Source organism: Mastigoproctus giganteus, chromosome 9 (genome assembly GCF_048544385.1).
Source record: "Mastigoproctus giganteus isolate SK-2022 chromosome 9, ASM4854438v1, whole genome shotgun sequence".
NCBI classification, from domain to species: domain Eukaryota; kingdom Metazoa; phylum Arthropoda; class Arachnida; order Uropygi; family Thelyphonidae; genus Mastigoproctus; species Mastigoproctus giganteus.
The window spans coordinates 95,030,010-95,049,039 of record NC_143583.1 but is presented as its reverse complement, the minus strand read 5'-3'; the positions used below and the strand labels follow the sequence as shown (position 1 = coordinate 95,049,039).

Below are 19,030 nucleotides of genomic sequence, written 5' to 3'. Positions count from 1 at the left end.
TGATAGTAACAACTTTATTAGTGAGATTGGTGAGAACGTCATTATTAAATATATTTCAGTACAGATATTCCTCACGATGACATTTTGTTCAACATTTCATTATAATGACACTTGGAATCAATATTTGGCTTGGAACCAATATTAGCCTTGTTATAACAACATGCTAAAAAACAATTGCTGATAATATTAAAAAAGTGGTCCATTAAATAACAGCACTCCAATATGAGTAAAAATAAATCATCACTGCAACATTTACTGCCAAATTCAAGCATCCTTTAGAGAGTAAGAGGTGCACTGTATAATTCTGTATTTATGTGATTTTGCTTTAATAATCTTTTTGAAATGGACCCAAAATGCTTGTGAAAGGCAGAAGCATTATGGAAAGCAGTTAAGACATCAAATCCAAATATAACTTGGAGAAAACTATGGTCTGGTTGTATACAAATCTACACTCGATAAAATCAGGCCACACCAACTGATGATATACAAAGGAGCAATTGAGATTAAAAAAGAGAATAGCTTGGATAATGTTGAGGAGACTGATGTGGTTGATTTAATTGAATCATGTGGTAAAGATTTTATGACTGAAAAATTCCTTGACCCTAAAAACAAAAATGTAAGACAGGTTTGAAGAAATAGTAATTCTGCAGACTTGGCAACTAATAGCAAATAAGTGCATGTCAGAAGCTGCATTGGTCATATTTATCCATAAGATAGACATGCAAAGAAGCAGCAGATTAGAGGAACAGAGACATAAAAAATAGAATATGAATAGTACTAGCTATTGTACAAACAGAAGAACAGTTCACAAATATTTCAAGCCCCATTAGTTAAATGACCTCAACTACCTTGGCCTACAGCAAAAGAACTTCTGTTGTCTGTGGCCAAGTAAGATTGGCAAGAACCTCCACTGTCTGTGACCAAGTAAGATTAATAAAAACAAGATGTTTATTCCATGTTTATTTTAGTTTTCTTTTTTGCCATTGTTACAGACCTAATGGGAATGGTTCCCCATTAATAAATCATATAAATGATAAAGTTTCAATCATCTCTTTTATTAATGAGGTTATTGCTATTATGCTGATTAGGCAAGTTTACTTGTTTATTTCTTTCACTATTATTGTACTACTCTAACAAATGTGATATTTAAAATTTACTACTTTATTTTTTTTTTTTTTTTTGTCAAGGACTGCACTATCATACTACATAGGGTAAGCAAAAAATCAGCATTCACATAATGGCATATCACTAAGCTTATTTTCAAGGAATTTAACCATGTCATTAAATGAAGTATACTTATATTTAATAGTCCTGGGACAGAATGCAAAGGACTAAAAGAACCATTAAATGAACTAAAGGAAAAACTAAAAGGACAAAAAAAAAACTAAACTTGCTTAACAAAAAACCAACAAATAACAAAAGACCAGCATTAGAACATGAGAACAACATAGAATTTACATATATGCTATATTATACAAATTTGTATAAAAGATTGACAAGAAACTATCAACTAACAAAGGCCTGATATCAGAATAAAAACTTAGAATTTACAAAGAAGCCACTACATATACACCATCCTCTAAAAAGTATTTGACAACCCTTTTGAACATAGAGAATGATTCGAGATAGGCATAGGGAGATAAGGAACAAGTATAAAGATTTGTAAGAAGTATCAGAAGTTGTCAGCATGAATCACAATAAAAAGGTTATGGAGTTCTTAAAAAATATGATTATTTCTTGCTGTGTAAGTAATTTATGAACATATACTAAAACACTAATTGAACCTTCTGAAGTGAATGGTTAATGACCAATTGTATGAAAAAATGAACGACCAAGAGCAATATAACAGCTAAACCACAGTCTAGTAGATCTCTAGTAAACAATCTAGTAGACCTCTCCTATTTCAGTATCAATCATATGGTGCAAAGAAGCCCGAGGCTTTTGCTGCACCAGACAAAAAATAGATAAATAAATAACAATGATTAATTAATTGAAAAATAAATAATAATATAATAAAACAGACTACCTATTTGACTCCCTCCTCATGTAGTTATTTAACCAGCTGCCCTTTTAATTTCTCTAAGATGTCAGCCTCAACCATCCATGGAGGCAACTTATTCCAGTAATCAAAAACTTGGTGGCTAGAAGAAAACTTTCTGCAATCCAAGCTTTCCCCATAATTTGAATTAATGGCTCAAAGTTCTGGAATCATTTATAATAGTAAAAATTTCATCTTATTCATTTTACTTTTCCACTTGGATCCTTATCCCAATTAGTTCTCCTCTACGTTGCCTAGTTATCAAACTCTGTAGCCCACATATTCAGTCTTTCCTCATATGAATGCCCTTTTATCGAACTCACCAGACATATTACCTATCTTTAAAACCCTTTCAAGAAGCTCAATGTCTTATTTTAAGTGCAGTCTCCATATCTGAACATATTATTCCAAATGTGGTCTTACAATTGCTTTATACAGGGGGATTATGAGCACCTATATCTACAAGCAAATATTTTATAAATGACTGATAGGATAACATGGGCCATCCTTGCTACCTATATCATAACTCCTATATTCCTCTACTGTTTTTACTTCAACTCCACCAAGTGTATAAGTTATTTTGGGGTTGCTATTCCCCAACCTTTCATTTTGACATTAAACCATAGCTGCCACTCTTCTATCTAAGTCCTCCCGAAGAAGCTGTTCTTAGTATTAGTAATGGCCGCATGGTGCAAGAAAGCCTATGGCTTATGCTGCACCAGCCAAAAAAAAAAAAAAAAAACCCCTGAATAAAACAATGATAAAAAAATAAAATAATAAAATAAATAAATAAATAATAATAATTATTAAAAGAAAAGGAAATTAAACCTATCATCCTGTGCACTTCCCTGACACGAAGGTACTATCCAGATGACCTTTGAATTTCCCCAAACTGTCAGCCTCTACCACCCATGTAGGCAACTTATTCCAGTAATTTATAACTCGCTAGCTAAAATAAAACTTCCTGCAGTCCAATCTAAACATTTCCCCCCAATAACTTGAATTTATGTCTCCTAATTCTAGCATAATTTATAATCTTGAAAATTTCGTCCTCATTCATTTTACTGATGCCTCTCACAGCTTTAAACACCTCAATCAAATCTCCTCTAAGGTGTCTAGTTTCCAAACTCTGCAACCCACATATTCAAAGTCTTTCTTCATAAGGACGCCCTTTTGCCAATCTCACCAGGCGACTTACCCGTCTTTGCACCCTTTCAAGAAGCTCGATGTCTTTCTTTAGGTGCTGTCTCCATACTTAAACACAGTATTCCAAGTGTGGTCTAACATAAGCCTTATATAATGAGATTATCATGTCCCTATCTCTACTTGCAAAAGTTCAATAGATCATCGATAGGACACCATGGGCCTTCCTTGCAACTTGTTTACAATGCTCAGAGAATTTCATGTCTGACTGTACCGTATCGTAATCCAAGTCCCTTTCCTCCAGTACTGGGTTTAGTTGAACTCCACCAAGTGAATAAGTTATTTTGGGATTACTATTTCCCAGGTGTAATACCTTACACTTTGTTGGATTAAAGCATAGCTGCCATTTTTCTGACCATTCCTGAAGTCTATCTAGGTCTCTCTCTGAGAAAGCTCAGCTTGACAGTGTTCATTAACTACTCTACCAATTTTAACATCATCTGCAAATTTAGACATCACGCCCTCTATCCCTTCATCAATGTCGTTTATGAAAATTAAAAACAACAGTGGTCCTATTACTGATCCTTGGGGAACCCCACTTCTTACATCAACCCAATCTGAGGAATAGCCGTTTATCACAACCCTTTGCCTCCTGCCCTGAAGCCATCCTGCTATCCATCTAAGGATTTTCCCAGTGATTCCAACCTGTTCCAGCTTATAAAGCAACCGCTCATATGGGACTGAGTCAAAAGCTTTGCTGAAATCTAAATAAACAATGTCGAAATTATTTCCTAAATCGAGCTCGTGAGTGACCCTTTCAAAATAGCAAACCAGATTTGTTAAACATGATTTTCCCTTTACAAAACCATGCTGAGTATCCTTGAGAATTTCAATTCGATCCAAATGATCCTGAATTCCACCCTTGATCATTGCCTCCATGATTTTCCCTACCCTGAAGTCAGACTGACAGGTCGATAATTTCCCACTTCACTCTTAGAGCCACCCTTATGTATGGGAGATACAGTGGCACTTTTCCAATCCAAGGGAATCTCCCCCAGAGTCTAGTGATGCTCGCATAATTAGCCTCAATGATTCAATGCACTCACTTGCCGCCTCCCTTAAGATTATAGGGTATATTCCATCAAATCCAGGAGCCTTACTGGCTTGTAGGCTCAAAAGTTTTTTCATTAAATAATCTTGCAAAATTTCAATATCATTAATTTCATATTTTTCAACTTCGCTCCCACAATTTCCCATTGCCACAAAAGGTTTTTCATTGATAAATATTGATGCAAAATAACTGTTGAGTTCATCTGCAACGGCAGCTGGTGTATTTATTACTATCCTCTTTCCCTTACATAAAGGTCCAATCAAATTTATCAGATTTGTCAGAAAAGACTTTCCCTTAACAAATACATGCTATGTCTGAATTATTGCTGCAGTCTTGTCTAGATGATCCTGCAATGCATCTTTAACCAGTGACTCCATTATTTTACCCGGAACAGAAGTTAAACTAACTGGTCTGTAATTACTCGTGTCACCCTTCGATCCCACTTTGTGAATTGGGGGATCTTATGGCTAAGGGTTTGCTTACTTACTTTGCTGCCTCCTTTAATATAACTGGATAGATCCCACGACCCCAGGTGCCTTTCTTATGTTTAACTTCAACAATTTCTCCTCGACTTTGCTCTCAGTTATTACAAAATCATTAAGCACCCCACTACAATTTTATAACCTTCTGGCATTTTCAAACCTTAATAACTCCTCACGTGTGACTGTAGATGCAAAATACTCATTCGGTTTGTTTGCTATCTGAGCAGGATCATCAATAGTCAAACCATGAATATCAAGTGGACCAATCAGATTCATCCCCTTCCTTTTAGAGTTTATATAAGTAAAGAAATCCTTGCTATTTTTCTTAGCATCCTTTGCCAAAGATTTCTCGTAATCTGCCTTCGCCTGCCTAACCTCCTTTGTGACTTGATTACAGACTAGCTTATATCTGCCATAGGCTTCTGTGTTGCCTGATAATTTATATGCATCCCATGGATTTTTCCTCTCTGCCACAAGACAGAGAGGAAAAATTCATGACAACCATTTAGGCCTAAACCTTGAACGATATTTTTTAATAGGTATGAAACTTTTAGTAGCTTCCATGAGTAATTCCTTGAATGCTTCATACTCAGACTTTGCTGTTGGTAACATCATCAGTTGATCCCACTGCGCAGAATTTAAAAACTGTCTGAGACCACTGTAGTCACCTTTACAGAAGCAAAAACCCTTTCCTTTACCCCTGATTGTAATTATATCTTTAAGTAGATCCCACATCAGTACAATGTGATCACTGCCACCTAGTGGTTCCTTTATCTGCAAATTCTTAATACACGAATGATCACTGCTGATAACCAGATCAAGTATATTACCCTCTCTGGTTGCCTCTCGAACATGCTGCTGCAGAAAACAATCATCCAATAAAATCACAAAAGTCTTACTAGTGTGTGAGTGACCAACCCACAAGTTCCAGTCAATATCTGGGAAGTTAAAATCCCCCATTATGATATTCTGATTTACTAGCCCACTCTATTTCTCTGTACAATTGTTCATTGTGCACATTCAAGTCATTAGGCTTATAACACATTCCTACTCTTATTTTTGCTTTTGCAGTGCTTATGTCATACCTGACTCAACAGTGCACTGTTCATCTATATCAACTGGATGCACTTTTGATTTTGTGTTTTTCTTAATTAACAGCATAAAACCTCCTCCCTTCCTATCCTGTACACATTGTACTCCCCAAATTCCAATTCTGCATTCCTAATATCTGTGTGACACCACGTCTCTGATATCCCAACAATATCTGCTTTTGATGTCTTGACCAACACTTCAAATTCATCAAATTTATTTACTATACTTCTAGCATTGGTATACATAAAGGTTTTTTTTTTTTTTATTTTGTTAGTTGTTGGCGCATCGGCTTCTGTGGCCATAATGCACCTCCCAAAGTTTTTGCACTACTCTGATCCAAACCCGCGACCTTTGGGTTGCCAGGCAGGTACTCTACCCACCAGGCTAGCCCGGTCGGCTATACATGAAGTATACAAGCACCTATTCCTATTCTTAGTTACTCTAACACATCCCATATACCCACCTGATGTAGTGTACTATGTTGTGACAGATTACTCCCATCACCAGCATTCCAATTATCTGTGAGTTGCGCCACAGTCACCATTTTGTTTCCACGTACTATCCGGGAGAGCCCTTGCTCACCTCAAGCATCAATGAGCAGTGGTCGTCCAACACCTCGCCAGCGGTTCGTGGGTTTTCCTTCCTCGGACCACTTTCGGTAGGTACTAACCACGTCTGATCATGAGCATCCCACCAACCATGCCGTTTCGGATATGCACTGACCCAGTAATCTGGCCATTACAATTTGGCCTTTGTCAAACTCGCTTAAATCCGCTGCCTTTCCCAACTGAAGAACAAGAGTAACACTGATTAACGGAGCTTGGTATCAGATGTTTTTTATACCATTAAAAATGGTATAAAACCTGACCTGCGCATGCACTGTAGTTCACCTGCAGTTGCTTCGATTTGCATAACGACTCGCTGGTCATAATGTTTTGGCTCTTCCGTGTATGACATTGCCCTCTGATGGATGGATCAGTCAATTCCCTGGATGATAAGGGTGTACAAAATAAACTTGGTATTCAGTGTATGTAATAATAATAAAATTTTCTGAATAAATCTGAATTAATCATGGAAGATGAGTATACAAGTATTTGGCAATGATGGATTTGTTCTAACTGCAAAGTACCAAGTCAGAGCTATGCTATTCTTGAAAAAATTGGGCATTCTGTAATAGTCTAAACTAATTTCAGCAATCTACTGTTCTGTGAACATGATATCCATAAACCATAACATCAGCAGTGAGGGAATAAGGGTCACAGAAATGGCAACATTATTAACAAAGCAATTGTCCAGTTTTCTTATGCATGAAATATAGGAAGTAAACAGGGGAGATAGTCTGATAACACATATCCTCCAATGAATAACTTGCCAGATTTCACAGCTATCAATCTCAGCAAACAGGTTACTTTCGCTCACCAACTAATCTTAACTCACGTTATCGTGACTTGCTGGTACACTTGATGTCAAAAGTGAGTCTGTGGTAAATGCAATCTTGTATTGAACTATGATTGCAAAAAATAATCACAAGAAGCAATCAGTTTTATGGTTACTTTTGAGCTTAAGAACTAGAAAATGGAGGCATATATAAATCAAGACAGCATAGGTTGTAAAAGTATTTTAGTATGATGAGTTTAGCTTAAAAAATTTAGTATAGCTTAAAAATTAAGACAATATCATATTTCATTACCCAGAAAGCTCTCAATATAGTGTTTCAGAGTTGAGTGCAATGGGTGGCAAATTGCATCTTTGCAAATAAATAAATACCAAGTAATCAAATCAAAATTTGTACATTTTAGCTGCATTTTAATTCACTCATGGAGAGAACTTCTACTATCACTGAAGACCAAGCATTGACCTTATGACTTGAGCTTATGTTCAACTAAGGGATTCTTTTATCTATGGTTTCCTAAGTTGTTAATATCTTTTAAAATCATATAGCATGCAATAGATGGTTTTATGTGAAACATCCTTCACCACGCAATAGATGGTTTTATTTTTATTTCTTTTAGGTATTTTGATTTGTATATATTGATTACAAAATAAAAGAACTTTTGTATTGTAAATATTTTATTTATCATTCACAAATTTCCATAATTTCAGCTGGAAGACAAGATACAATGGATTTATGATAACTAAAGTAAGAGATGTATACCTGCGATTACAACGTATCTAAATGTCTCTGGAAAAGAGTATTGATTGAGGTACCCGATCTTGTAGTTGAAATTGAGGGATTAGTGAAAGCTTCTATAGTGGCAGAATGTAACAAAAATGTGAGATGAAAAAAGAAATTGATGACAAATATTTGCATTGTTGCAATCATACTATTCAACAAATGACTGCAGTCAAATGGGTAGTTAGGCTATTGGCTTGGATTTTGCTAACCTCTTCCTAAGGATATCATACCGGTCACAAAAAATGTGTCATGCTACTAGTGAGTGCTCGGCACAGACTAGTGGTGGTGCAGAAAATGCCTCTGGCAAAAGCCATTGATGACATCACTTCTGTGACGCATTTTTCATGACCGATCAGATTTACTTGGTTGATGCCCCCAAGGAGGTTTCACATCAAAAAATCTGAGACAGTGTCAGCAAAGCTCTTTCAAAGCTTATGGCTCCTCATCAGCTGGCCAGTAGTCTCTATTAGTGAATGTATGCCCAACTCTGAATAACAAGTCTTGTCTAAATGAACAGACAAGCAGTGTATGGAAGTAAAACTTACATTCATAAAAATAACAACTGCATTTATCCTATGCAGTACAATGCTATAAGATTAAAGAAGTATTTCAATGCAGTAGTTAAAATCAAATCAAAATTTGTATACTTTTTTGCATTGAATTTTGATAGCAGAGCAATCCTATAATACTGAAATACCAAGACCTTGCAATCCTATAATACTGAAATACCAAGGGATTCAAACCATGAAATAGGGGCAGTCTTACAGTAGTACAATTTAATCTGTAGCTACTACAACCAACATAAAGGGGTCAGGTGTAAGGGCAAAATTCATGTATTTAGTCTTCCTGGGATTAAGTTTTAGGACTAGCCTAAAATAAGCAGAATTTCTGCTCTCAATAAAGTTCAAGGTCCAAAGTATTTGACCTTACAGCTTCAACTTATGCTCAAAGTAGAGACAAATACTGTTGTCCATGCCACATAGCTGAATGCTTGGCTCTTAGTCTAAAGTGAGTGCAGACAGTCTCTCCTTGATTGAAAGGATACAAATTTAGGATACAAAACGGATGTGAATTCTCTGTATGATATAAAAAGGATATGAAAGTCTCTTCATGACCAAAAATAATACAAATTTTCACTTAATTTCAACTACTTTGGTGAAATAACCTTGCAATCCTATAATACTGAAATACCAAGGGATTCAAACCATGAAATAGGGGCAGTCTTACAGTAGTACAATTTAATCTGTAGCTACTACAACCAACATAAAGGGGTCAGGTGTAAGGGCAAAATTCATGTATTTAGTCTTCCTGGGATTAAGTTTTAGGACTAGCCTAAAATAAGCAATATATTTACTACACTTTTGGCAGCTAGAGTATAATAAATAGACATTAGGAGTGGATATAGAAAGACATTATCAGTATACGAGTAGAAAGCTGCAGTAGGAAATACAACAGTGGAGAAGAGTAAAGCTGACAGCACTCTACCTTGTTGAAGGCCAAGACTAATTGTTATCACAGCATTGTACAAGTGAGAAAAGTATTAATTATCACTCTATGCATAAGTGTTAAAGAATTTTTAAGAGCGAGAGAGAGAGAATTGTGTTTGAAGCAGAAACTGCCGGTCTACCACATTTAAACAAAAATCAAATAAATGCAGCTGATCTAATAAGATACAATGAAGATTTTGCTTTTGCTGCCAGGCTTTACATATAGTAGAAGCAAGAAGGATTAAAGTTTTTGTAGAACATGAAAAGATGCAAAAATTCAATCAATCGTAATGGATTTATTGAAAAGGCTGAAAAGATATGACTTGATAGACTTTAGATCAAAATTCTGTTTAAATATTTTAAGCAGAAGTATACATTGAAATGGGATGGAAGTCAACAAGGTTGGTGAGATAAGAATATTTTGGGAAAACATTTCAAATGCAGGGGAACAAAACCTTCTTTTAGAGATTATTTGTAAAGATGGAGTGAGACATACAAGTTGAAATTCCTGGCAATTTTAATGCATTCCCAAAGCAGAAGAGTCGGGGAAAGAACTGTGACATTCGTAAGATCAAGAAATGAAACTACTATATTAGAAAGTGTATCCACTATACACATGCTATCCAAATCTGGAAACAATAGCATTTCATATTGATTATGACAAGATGCATGCTGAAATGTCTCAAGATAAAATGGATCTAGCAAAGTAGCAGCTGCATAATAGAGGAAAGACAGTTGTAGAATAGATGTGCAGAAATTTGCCTTTAGCCAGTGGCTGGTTGATAGTTGGAACAAATTTCCATCAGTCGTAGTGGAGATCGACAACTTAAATAAGTTCAAGACAGAACTAGACAAGCATTTGGAGTAAATGGATGGGTGAAATGGGAAAGATTTTTTTTTTTTTTTTTTTTGGCTGATGTATGATGGTGTTTGGCTGATGAAAACATATATGATGGTGTTTGGCTGATGTTTGGCTGATGAAAACATATATGCGATATATGTTTTCTTTCTTGCATCATATGGCCTCTACTAATCATCATCATCTGTCATTCTGATGTTCCACTAGTCGACACAAGATGCCTCGCCACCATGCCCTGTCCGTGTACTTCTCTCCATCGTTGATTTCATTCCAGTTTCCTACTCTCTTAATGACATCAGTATTTATCATGTCGACACTACGAGTAGTGTCGACATGATAAATAGCTATGAGATATCCGAGATTTTTTAAAACTTATTGCCACAAAAAAAAAAAAAAAAAAAGACTAGAATTTTTTTTATTCTAATTGCCTAATGCTTATACTTGCCTGTTTAGGTGGAGTATAAAATGAACTAACAGTTGAAAATCCAAATATATCTCCCAAAAATCCTGCAGCACTGGAAGAAGTAGTGGAGATGGGAGGAGCAGGAGTAGGAACAGTGCTACCAGCTGAAGGAACATCTCCAAGCTGAAAAACAAGTGACTGATGATCAAAGGCAAAATACTCCTTTTATACTAATTTTTTTAAAAATTTATATCTTGCAATGATATTAAACAAATTTCCAACTTAAAAAGTTATTCAAAATTTATAATAACAACATCACTAATTTTATTTCTTTTCCTTTTTTAATTTAAGCAACAATTATCCAGAGGTTTTATACACATATATAATACACATGTTACATCATTTTCTCTTCATATATTTACTATGGTAACAAAGCATTAATTAAATTTAAATTTAATTAATGCCTTATTTAATTAGTATAATTTAAAGGCATTTTAAATTACATCCAAGACTCTTAGGTGAAATAACTAAAGTTTCCTTATTTCTTATCCAAAATACCTCAAGAGAAGATGCTTTATGACAGGCTGAGACTGCTTTGATCCTGGTAGTATACTATTATATACATATAAAGGTAAAAAAAAGGTAAACTGCAGCCATTATCAACCCATGCAGGATGGAAGCCTCTTCAACAATTCATGCTGAGGGACATGGACCATAATCTACCACACTGGTCCAGTGTGGGTTGGCAGATCAACTGTATTTAGCAGTCAGGGGCTTGAACCTCGGTCATGTGCTACTGCACTCCCGCTCCTGACCACTCAGCTAATTCTACCTCAAACTGGACTCCTGAAATAAGATATCTACATATATGCTGCCACATAAATTCATTATCATTATTCATAATTAAATTTATTATTAAATTAAAAATTTAACAATATTATAAAAAAATTATTAAAAATTCATTATTAAATTGATAAATTCATATCATTAGTCCCCCACATAAATAATAATATTCTCTTTACCCCCCTTAAAATCTGACAGTCTGTTGGTGACATCATTAATAGTTGCTCCCAGCAGACATACCTGGTTCTAGTCTACCTATCTTTACTACAAAAAATATTTTCTGTTTACCTGACAATGGAGTCTCCTAATAGAACCAGAAGATTTTGCACTTGGTTATTCTGTTCTGAGAGCCGAATCGGGAGTGCATCACTTGGTACGTTACTAGAGTCTTGAGTCCCTGATAAGCTCCCAGTTGCATTATTCTCAAGGGTGCTTGCCCTCGAGAATAATGTAACTGTAAATGTCACTGAAAAAATTGTGACATTTAAGACTGTGTTTTCAGTGACTTAAATTGTTCTAGCAATGCACCAAATTTTAACTTAAAATCGGTACACTCCTTACAACGGTGACAAAGAAAAGAGTTGCCAGGTGAGCTATGAAATAACAGTAGTATGTTATTATTCGATAAACAACTATTCCAAAACAACCTCGGTATAGGAACATGAAGAAACATGTTCAATCACCATAAGAACTATTAGCATTAGCATTAGTAGAGGCATTTGATGCAAGAAAGCAAGCTTATGCAGCATCAGCCAAAAAAAAATAAAAATAAAAATAAAAAATAAATAAATAAATAAAAAATAACCACTTCAACTTCAACCCTCTGTTCGTTCGAAATACCTGTCCAGCTGAGTCTTAAACTTATTTAGGCTATCAACTTCCACGACAAGGGATGGAAGCCTGTTCCACCAACCAACCACCCGCTAGCTAAAGGCAAATTTCCGCACGTCTATCCTACATCTGTCTTTCCTCAATTTGAATTTATGCCCTCTGAGGTGATTATTCTGAGCAAGAGGAAGAATCCCATCAGCATTGAGCATGCTCAAACCATTCAAGGCTTTATACACCTCTATCAGATCACCTCGCTGGTGCCTAGTCTCCAGACACTGTAATTTGCAAAACTTAAGCCTTTCTTCATAAGAGCACCCCTTTGTTCCATTCATATACTCCCTTCTATCACTTCTATCAACCCTCCTATGTACTCCAGCAGCTCTACATCCTTCTTGAAATGAGGCCTCCAGCTATAGCTGTGTCCAAGCTATAGCTGAAGTCTTGTCTAGATGATCCTGCTGCAAGGGAATAATCACCTCCTTATCCCTGCTAGAAAAATTCCTATATATCATTGACAATACACCATGAGCTACTCTTGCAGCCCATCTGCACTGCTCAGAGAACTTCATATCTGCCTGCACAACCACCCCCAGGTCCCCTTCATTCTCTACCACTGTCAGTGTAGTACCACAGAGTTGATATGTTGCTCTGGGGTTGCTGTTTCCCATATGTAGTACTTTACATTTGTCAATGTTAAACTTCATTTGCCACCTCTCAGCCCATCTGCTCAACCTTTCCAGATCCTGTTGCAGCAGCATAGTGTCAGTAGTGTCCTTGACAACCCTGCCAACCTTTGTATCATCTGCAAACTTGGACATTAAGCTTGATATACCATCATCAATATCATTTATAAATACAGAAAACAATAATGGACCCAATACTGAACCTTGAGGGACTCCACTAATAACATTAGTCCACGATGAGCAGTGTCCATTGATTACCACTCTCTGTCTTCTCCCCCTCAACCACCCCTTTATCCATAGCAGCAATTTGCCTCCAATGCCACACTGCTCCAATTTGTGCAGCAGTCTTCCATGTGCAACAGTATCAAAGGCCTTTCTAAGATCCAAGTATATAATATCAAAGTTATTCCCTGCATCCAGTTCTTTTGTGACTGCATCATAGTATCCAATCAAATTGGTCAGGCAAGACTTCCCCTTAACAAAACCATGCTGTGTCCAAGCTATAGCTGAAGTCTTGTCTAGATGATCTTGCAGTGCTTCTTTAAACAGTGCCTCCATTAATTTTCCGGGAACAGAAATTAAACTCACAGGTCTATAATTACTTGTGTCAGTCTTTGATCCTCCTTTGTGAATTGGGGTCACATTTGCACATCTACAATCCATGGGTACCTCCCCTGAGTCCAAGGAAGCTCTCATAATTATGGCTAAGGGTTTGCTTACTTACTTTGCTGCCTCCTTTAATATAACTGGATAGATCCCATCCACCCCAGGTGCCTTTCTTGTGTTTATCTTCAACAATTTCTCCTCCACTTTACTCTCAGTTATTACAAGATTCTCTAGCTTACTGCCAGAGTTGAATACACCTCTGACATTCCCCTCGCTGAATAACTCCTCATGTGTGAATGTCGATGCAAAATATTCATTTATTTTGTTAGCTACCTGAGCAGGATCATCAACAGTTGACCCATCGATATCAAGTGGACCAAGCTGATTCATCCCCTTCCTTCTAGAGTTTACATAAGTAAAGAACTCTTTGCATCCTTTGCCAAAGATTTCTCGTAATCTGCCTTCGCCTGCCTAACCTCCTTTGTAACTTGGTTACAGATCAACTTGTATCTATCATAGACTTCTGTGTCACGTGTTAATTTGTATGTAACCCATGCATTTTTCTTCTCTGCCATATGTCTCATTAGTTCATCTGACATCCATTAGGCCTAAACCTTGAACAATATTTCTTAGATGGTATGTAAAGCCTAGTAGCTTCCAAGGTAAGTTCTTTGAATGCTTCCCATTTTGAATTTGCTGTTGGTAACATCATCAGTTGGTCCCACTGTATAGAATTTAAATACTGCCTCAGTCCATCGTAGTCGCCTTTAAGAGAGCAATAACCCTTCCCTTTACCCCTAATGGTAGTTACCTCTTTGAGTAAATCCCACTTCAGCACACTGTGATCACTGCCACCTAGTGGTTCATTTATCTGTAGATTCTTAATGCATGAAGAATCACTACTGATAATCAAATCAAGAGTATTACTCCCTGTAGTTGCCTCCCGAACATGCTGATGTAAAAAACAGTCATCCAATAAATCCACAAAAGCCTTGCTAGTGTGTGAGTGACCAGCCCCCAAATTCCAGTCAATATCTGGGAAATTAAAATCCCCCATTATAAGACTCTCTGATTTACTGGCCCACTCTATTTCTCTGTACAGTTTCTTATTATACTCATCAGAGTTATTAGGCATACAGCACTCCTACTCTCAATTTTGATCTCCCAGTGCTTATGTCACACCAAACTGACTCGACACTGCACTGTCCAGTGATGTTGACTGGTTTCACTTCCTTGGATTTTATGCATTTCTTAACTAATAGCATAACCCCCTTCTCCCTTCCTATCCTGTCTATCCTTTCTGTAGACATTGTACTCCCCAAATTCCATTTCTGCATTCCTTATATCTGTGTGACACCACGTCTCTGATATCCCAACAATATCTGCCTTTGATGTTTTGAGCAATACCTCAAATTCATCAAATTTATTTACTAAACTCCTAGCATTGGCGTACACGCAAGTATAGCATTAGCATTAGTAGAGGCATATGATGCAAGAAAGCAAGCTTATTCAGCATCAGCCAGAAAAAAAAAAAAAAAAAAAACCCTCTCCCATTTCACCCCTCCGTTCGTTCGAAATACCTGTCCAGTTGAGCTTTAAATTTGTTTAGGCTATCAACTTCAACAACAAGTGATGGAAGTCGGTTCCACCAACCAACCACCCGCTGGCCAAAGGCAAATTTCCGCACATCTATCCGACATCCGTCCTTCCTCAATTTGAATTTATGCCCTCTGAGGTGATTATTCTGAGAAAGATGAAGAATCCCATTGGCATTGAGCATGCTCAAACCATTCAAAGCCTTATACACCTCTATCAGATCACCTCGCCGGTGCCTAGTCTCCAGACTCTGTAATTTGCAAAACTTAAGCCTTTCTTCGTAAGAGCAACCCTTTGTTCCATTTACTAATCTTGTTGCCCTTCTCTGTACCCGTTCTAGCAGCTCTACATCCTTCTTGAAATGAGGCCTCCAGACCTGTATACAGTACTCAAGATGTGGCCTAACCATTGCCTTATACAAGGGAATAATCACCTCCTTATCCCTGCTAGAAAAATTCCTGTATATCATTGACAAGACACCATGAGCTACTCTTGCAGCTCGTCTGCACTGCTCAGAGAACTTCATATCTGCCTGCACAATTACCCCCAGGTCCTTTTCATTCTCCACCACTGTCAGTGTAGTACCGTAGAGTTGATACATTGCTCTGGGGTTACTGTTACCCATATGTAGTACTTTACATTTGTCAATGTTAAACTTCATTTGCCACCTCTCAGCCCATCTGTTCAACCTTTCCAGATCCTGTTGCAGCAGCATAGCGTCAGTAGTGTCCTTAACGACCCTGCCAACCTTTGTATCATCTGCAAACTTAGACATTAAACTTGATATCCCATCATCAATATCATTCATAAACACTGAAAACAACAATGGACCCAACACTGAACCTTGAGGAACTCCACTAATAACATTAGTCCACGTTGAGCAGTGTCCATTGATTACCACTCTCTGTCTTCTGCCACTCAACCATCCCCTTATCCATAGCAGCAATTTGCCTCCAATGCCACACTGCTCCAATTTGTGCAGCAGTCTTCCATGTGCAACAGTATCAAAAGCCTTTCTAAGATCCAAATATATAATATCAAAGTTATTCCCTGCATCCAGTTCTTTTGTGACTACATCATAGTATCCAATCAAATTGGTCAGGCAAGACCTGCCCTTAACAAAACCATGCTACGTCTGAGCTATAACTGAATTCTTGTCTAGATGATCCTGCAGTGCTTCTTTAACCAGTGCCTCCATTAATTTACCTGGAACAGAAGTTAAACTAACAGGTCTATAATTACTTGTGTCAGCCTTTGATCCTCCTTTGTGAATTGGGGTTACATTTGCACATCTCCAGTCTATGGGTACCTCCCCTGAGTCCAAAGAAGCTCTCATAATTATGGCTAGGGGTTTGCATACTTCCTTTGCTGCCTCCTTTAATATAACTGGATAGATCCCATCCACCCCAGGTTCCTTTTTTATGTTTATCCTCAACAATCTCTCCTCCACTTTCCTCTCAGTTATTACAAAATCATCCAGCTCACTGCCAATGTTTACTTTACCTACATCATTCTCCTACCTGAATAACTCCTCATGCGTGAATGTAGATGCAAAATACTCGTTTAGATTGTTAGCCACCTGAGCAGGATCCTCAACTGTTGAACCATCAATATCCAGTGGACCAATCTGATTCATCCCTTTCCTTCTCGAGTTCAAGTATGTAAAGAACTCCTTTCTGTTTTTCTTTGCATCCTTTGCCAAGGATTTTTCGTAGTCTGCCTTTGCCTGCCTAATCTCCTTTGTGACTTGGTTACAGACCAACTTATATCTATCATAGGCTTCCATGTCACCCATTAATTTGTATGTATCCCATGCATTTTTCTTCTCTGCCACATGTCTCATTAGTCCATCTGACAACCATTTAGGCCTAAACCTTGAACAATATTTCTTAGTTGGTATGTAAAGCCTGGTAGCCACCAAGATTAGTTCCTTGAATGCTTCCCATTTTGAGTTTGCTGTTGGTAACATCATCAGTTGGTCCCACTGTATAGAATTTAAATACTGTCTCAGACCATCATAGTCGCCTTTACGAAAACAAAAACCCTTCCCTTTACCTCTGATGGTAGTTACCTCCTTGAGTAAATCCCACTTCAACACACTGTGATCACTGCCACCTAGTGGTTCATTTATCTGCAGGTTCTTAATGCATGAAGAATCACTACTGATAATCAGATCAAGAGTATTGCTCCCTCTTGTTGCCTCACGAACATGCTGATGTAGAAAACAATCATCCAATAAATCCACAAAAGCCTTGCTAGTGTGCGAGTGACCAACCCACAAATTCCAGTCAATATCTGGGAAATTAAAATCCCCCATTATAAGACTCTCTGATTTACTGGCCCACTCTATTTCCCTGTACAATATATTATTATACTCATCAGAGTCATTAGGCCTATAGCACACTCCTACTCTCAATTTTGATTTCCCTATGCTTATGTCACACCAAACTGACTCGACACTGCCCTGTCCATCGATGTCAACTGGCTTCACTTCCTTTGACTTTATGTGTTTCTTAATTAATAGCATAACCCCTCCTCCCCTCCTGTCCTGTCTATCCTTTCTATATACATTGTATTCCCCAAATTCCAGTTCCGCATTACTTATATCTGTGTGACACCACGTCTCTGATATCCCAACAATATCTGCCTTTGATGTTTTTAGCAATACCTCAAATTCATCAAATTTATTTACCAAACTCCTAGCATTGGTGTACACGCAGGTATACGTGCACCTGTTTCTATTCTTAGCTACCCTAACACAACCCATGTGTTTACTTGTAACGCAATGACTACCAGCAGTCTCTGAAATATCCTGCATCTTGTTTTTCAGACTTCTGCTCATTTGAATAGAAGCAGTGCAAGAATCACTTCCACCTCTGCCAGTGGCTACTGTTAATCTATTAGTCCTCGTATCCCCCCCCAACTAGCAGTTTTCCGACCCACCTAACACTGCCTCGACAGCATCAGCAAAAATTCTTGCACCCTTTCTATTTAAGTGTATCCCATCCCTGTAGAAGCAATCTCTCCTGTTAACAAGTACAGTCCAGGCTGAAAAAAATTCTACCCCTTGAGCCTTGCACAATCCCTCCAGGGCCGAATTGATCGACAAGGCTCTCATCATATACTCCCTCCTATCGTGTCTGGGCAGAATTGCAGACACTTTCAAGTTCAACCCTAATTCACGGCTTTTTTTCAACAGTGATCTGTACTTGCTAAGTAATTCCGCCGGTCTCCTACTCTTAATATCATTAGTGCCAACGTGTACAACTATATCACCTTTTGTGCCCTTAAAAGATGATATCCGCTCTACAACGTCATCAACCTTTGCCCCTGGCAGACATACCCTGGTCCTATTCCACCTATCCTTTTTACAAAGCATGTTCCCCGTTTCCCTGACAATAGAGTCACCAACAACTACTAGTTCCTGTGGGACCAGCGCATTCTGCCTAGGGGGCTGCCCCTGTGTTCCCTGATGACCAAGTGCAAGCTCTGGCGTTGATGTGGGCAGCTGAGAGCTTGATGGGCCCCTCAATTTATTTCCTTCGAGGGCATCCACCCTGTCCTTCAAGGTCTCATAAAGGCCCATAACAACGCTGAGTTGTCGCCTGATTTCCTTGCACTCCTTACATCGTGCACACACAAAGACATCCCCCTTGGCAGTATCATGTCCCGTACCCGAC

The 19,030-nt window shown here is 37.7% G+C and overlaps 1 protein-coding gene across 1 annotated transcript in view; it reads right to left on the bottom strand.

Moving 5' to 3' along the window:
• LOC150080558 (AP-1 complex subunit beta-1-like) overlaps positions 1–19,030 on the bottom strand; it is a 161,785-nt gene that overhangs the window by 49,264 nt on the left and 93,491 nt on the right. The window contains exon 13 of the mRNA XM_090381498.1: positions 10,834–10,974. Coding sequence (XP_090237624.1) covers positions 10,834–10,974 — 141 coding nt within the window. The remainder of the gene's footprint in view (positions 1–10,833; positions 10,975–19,030) is intronic.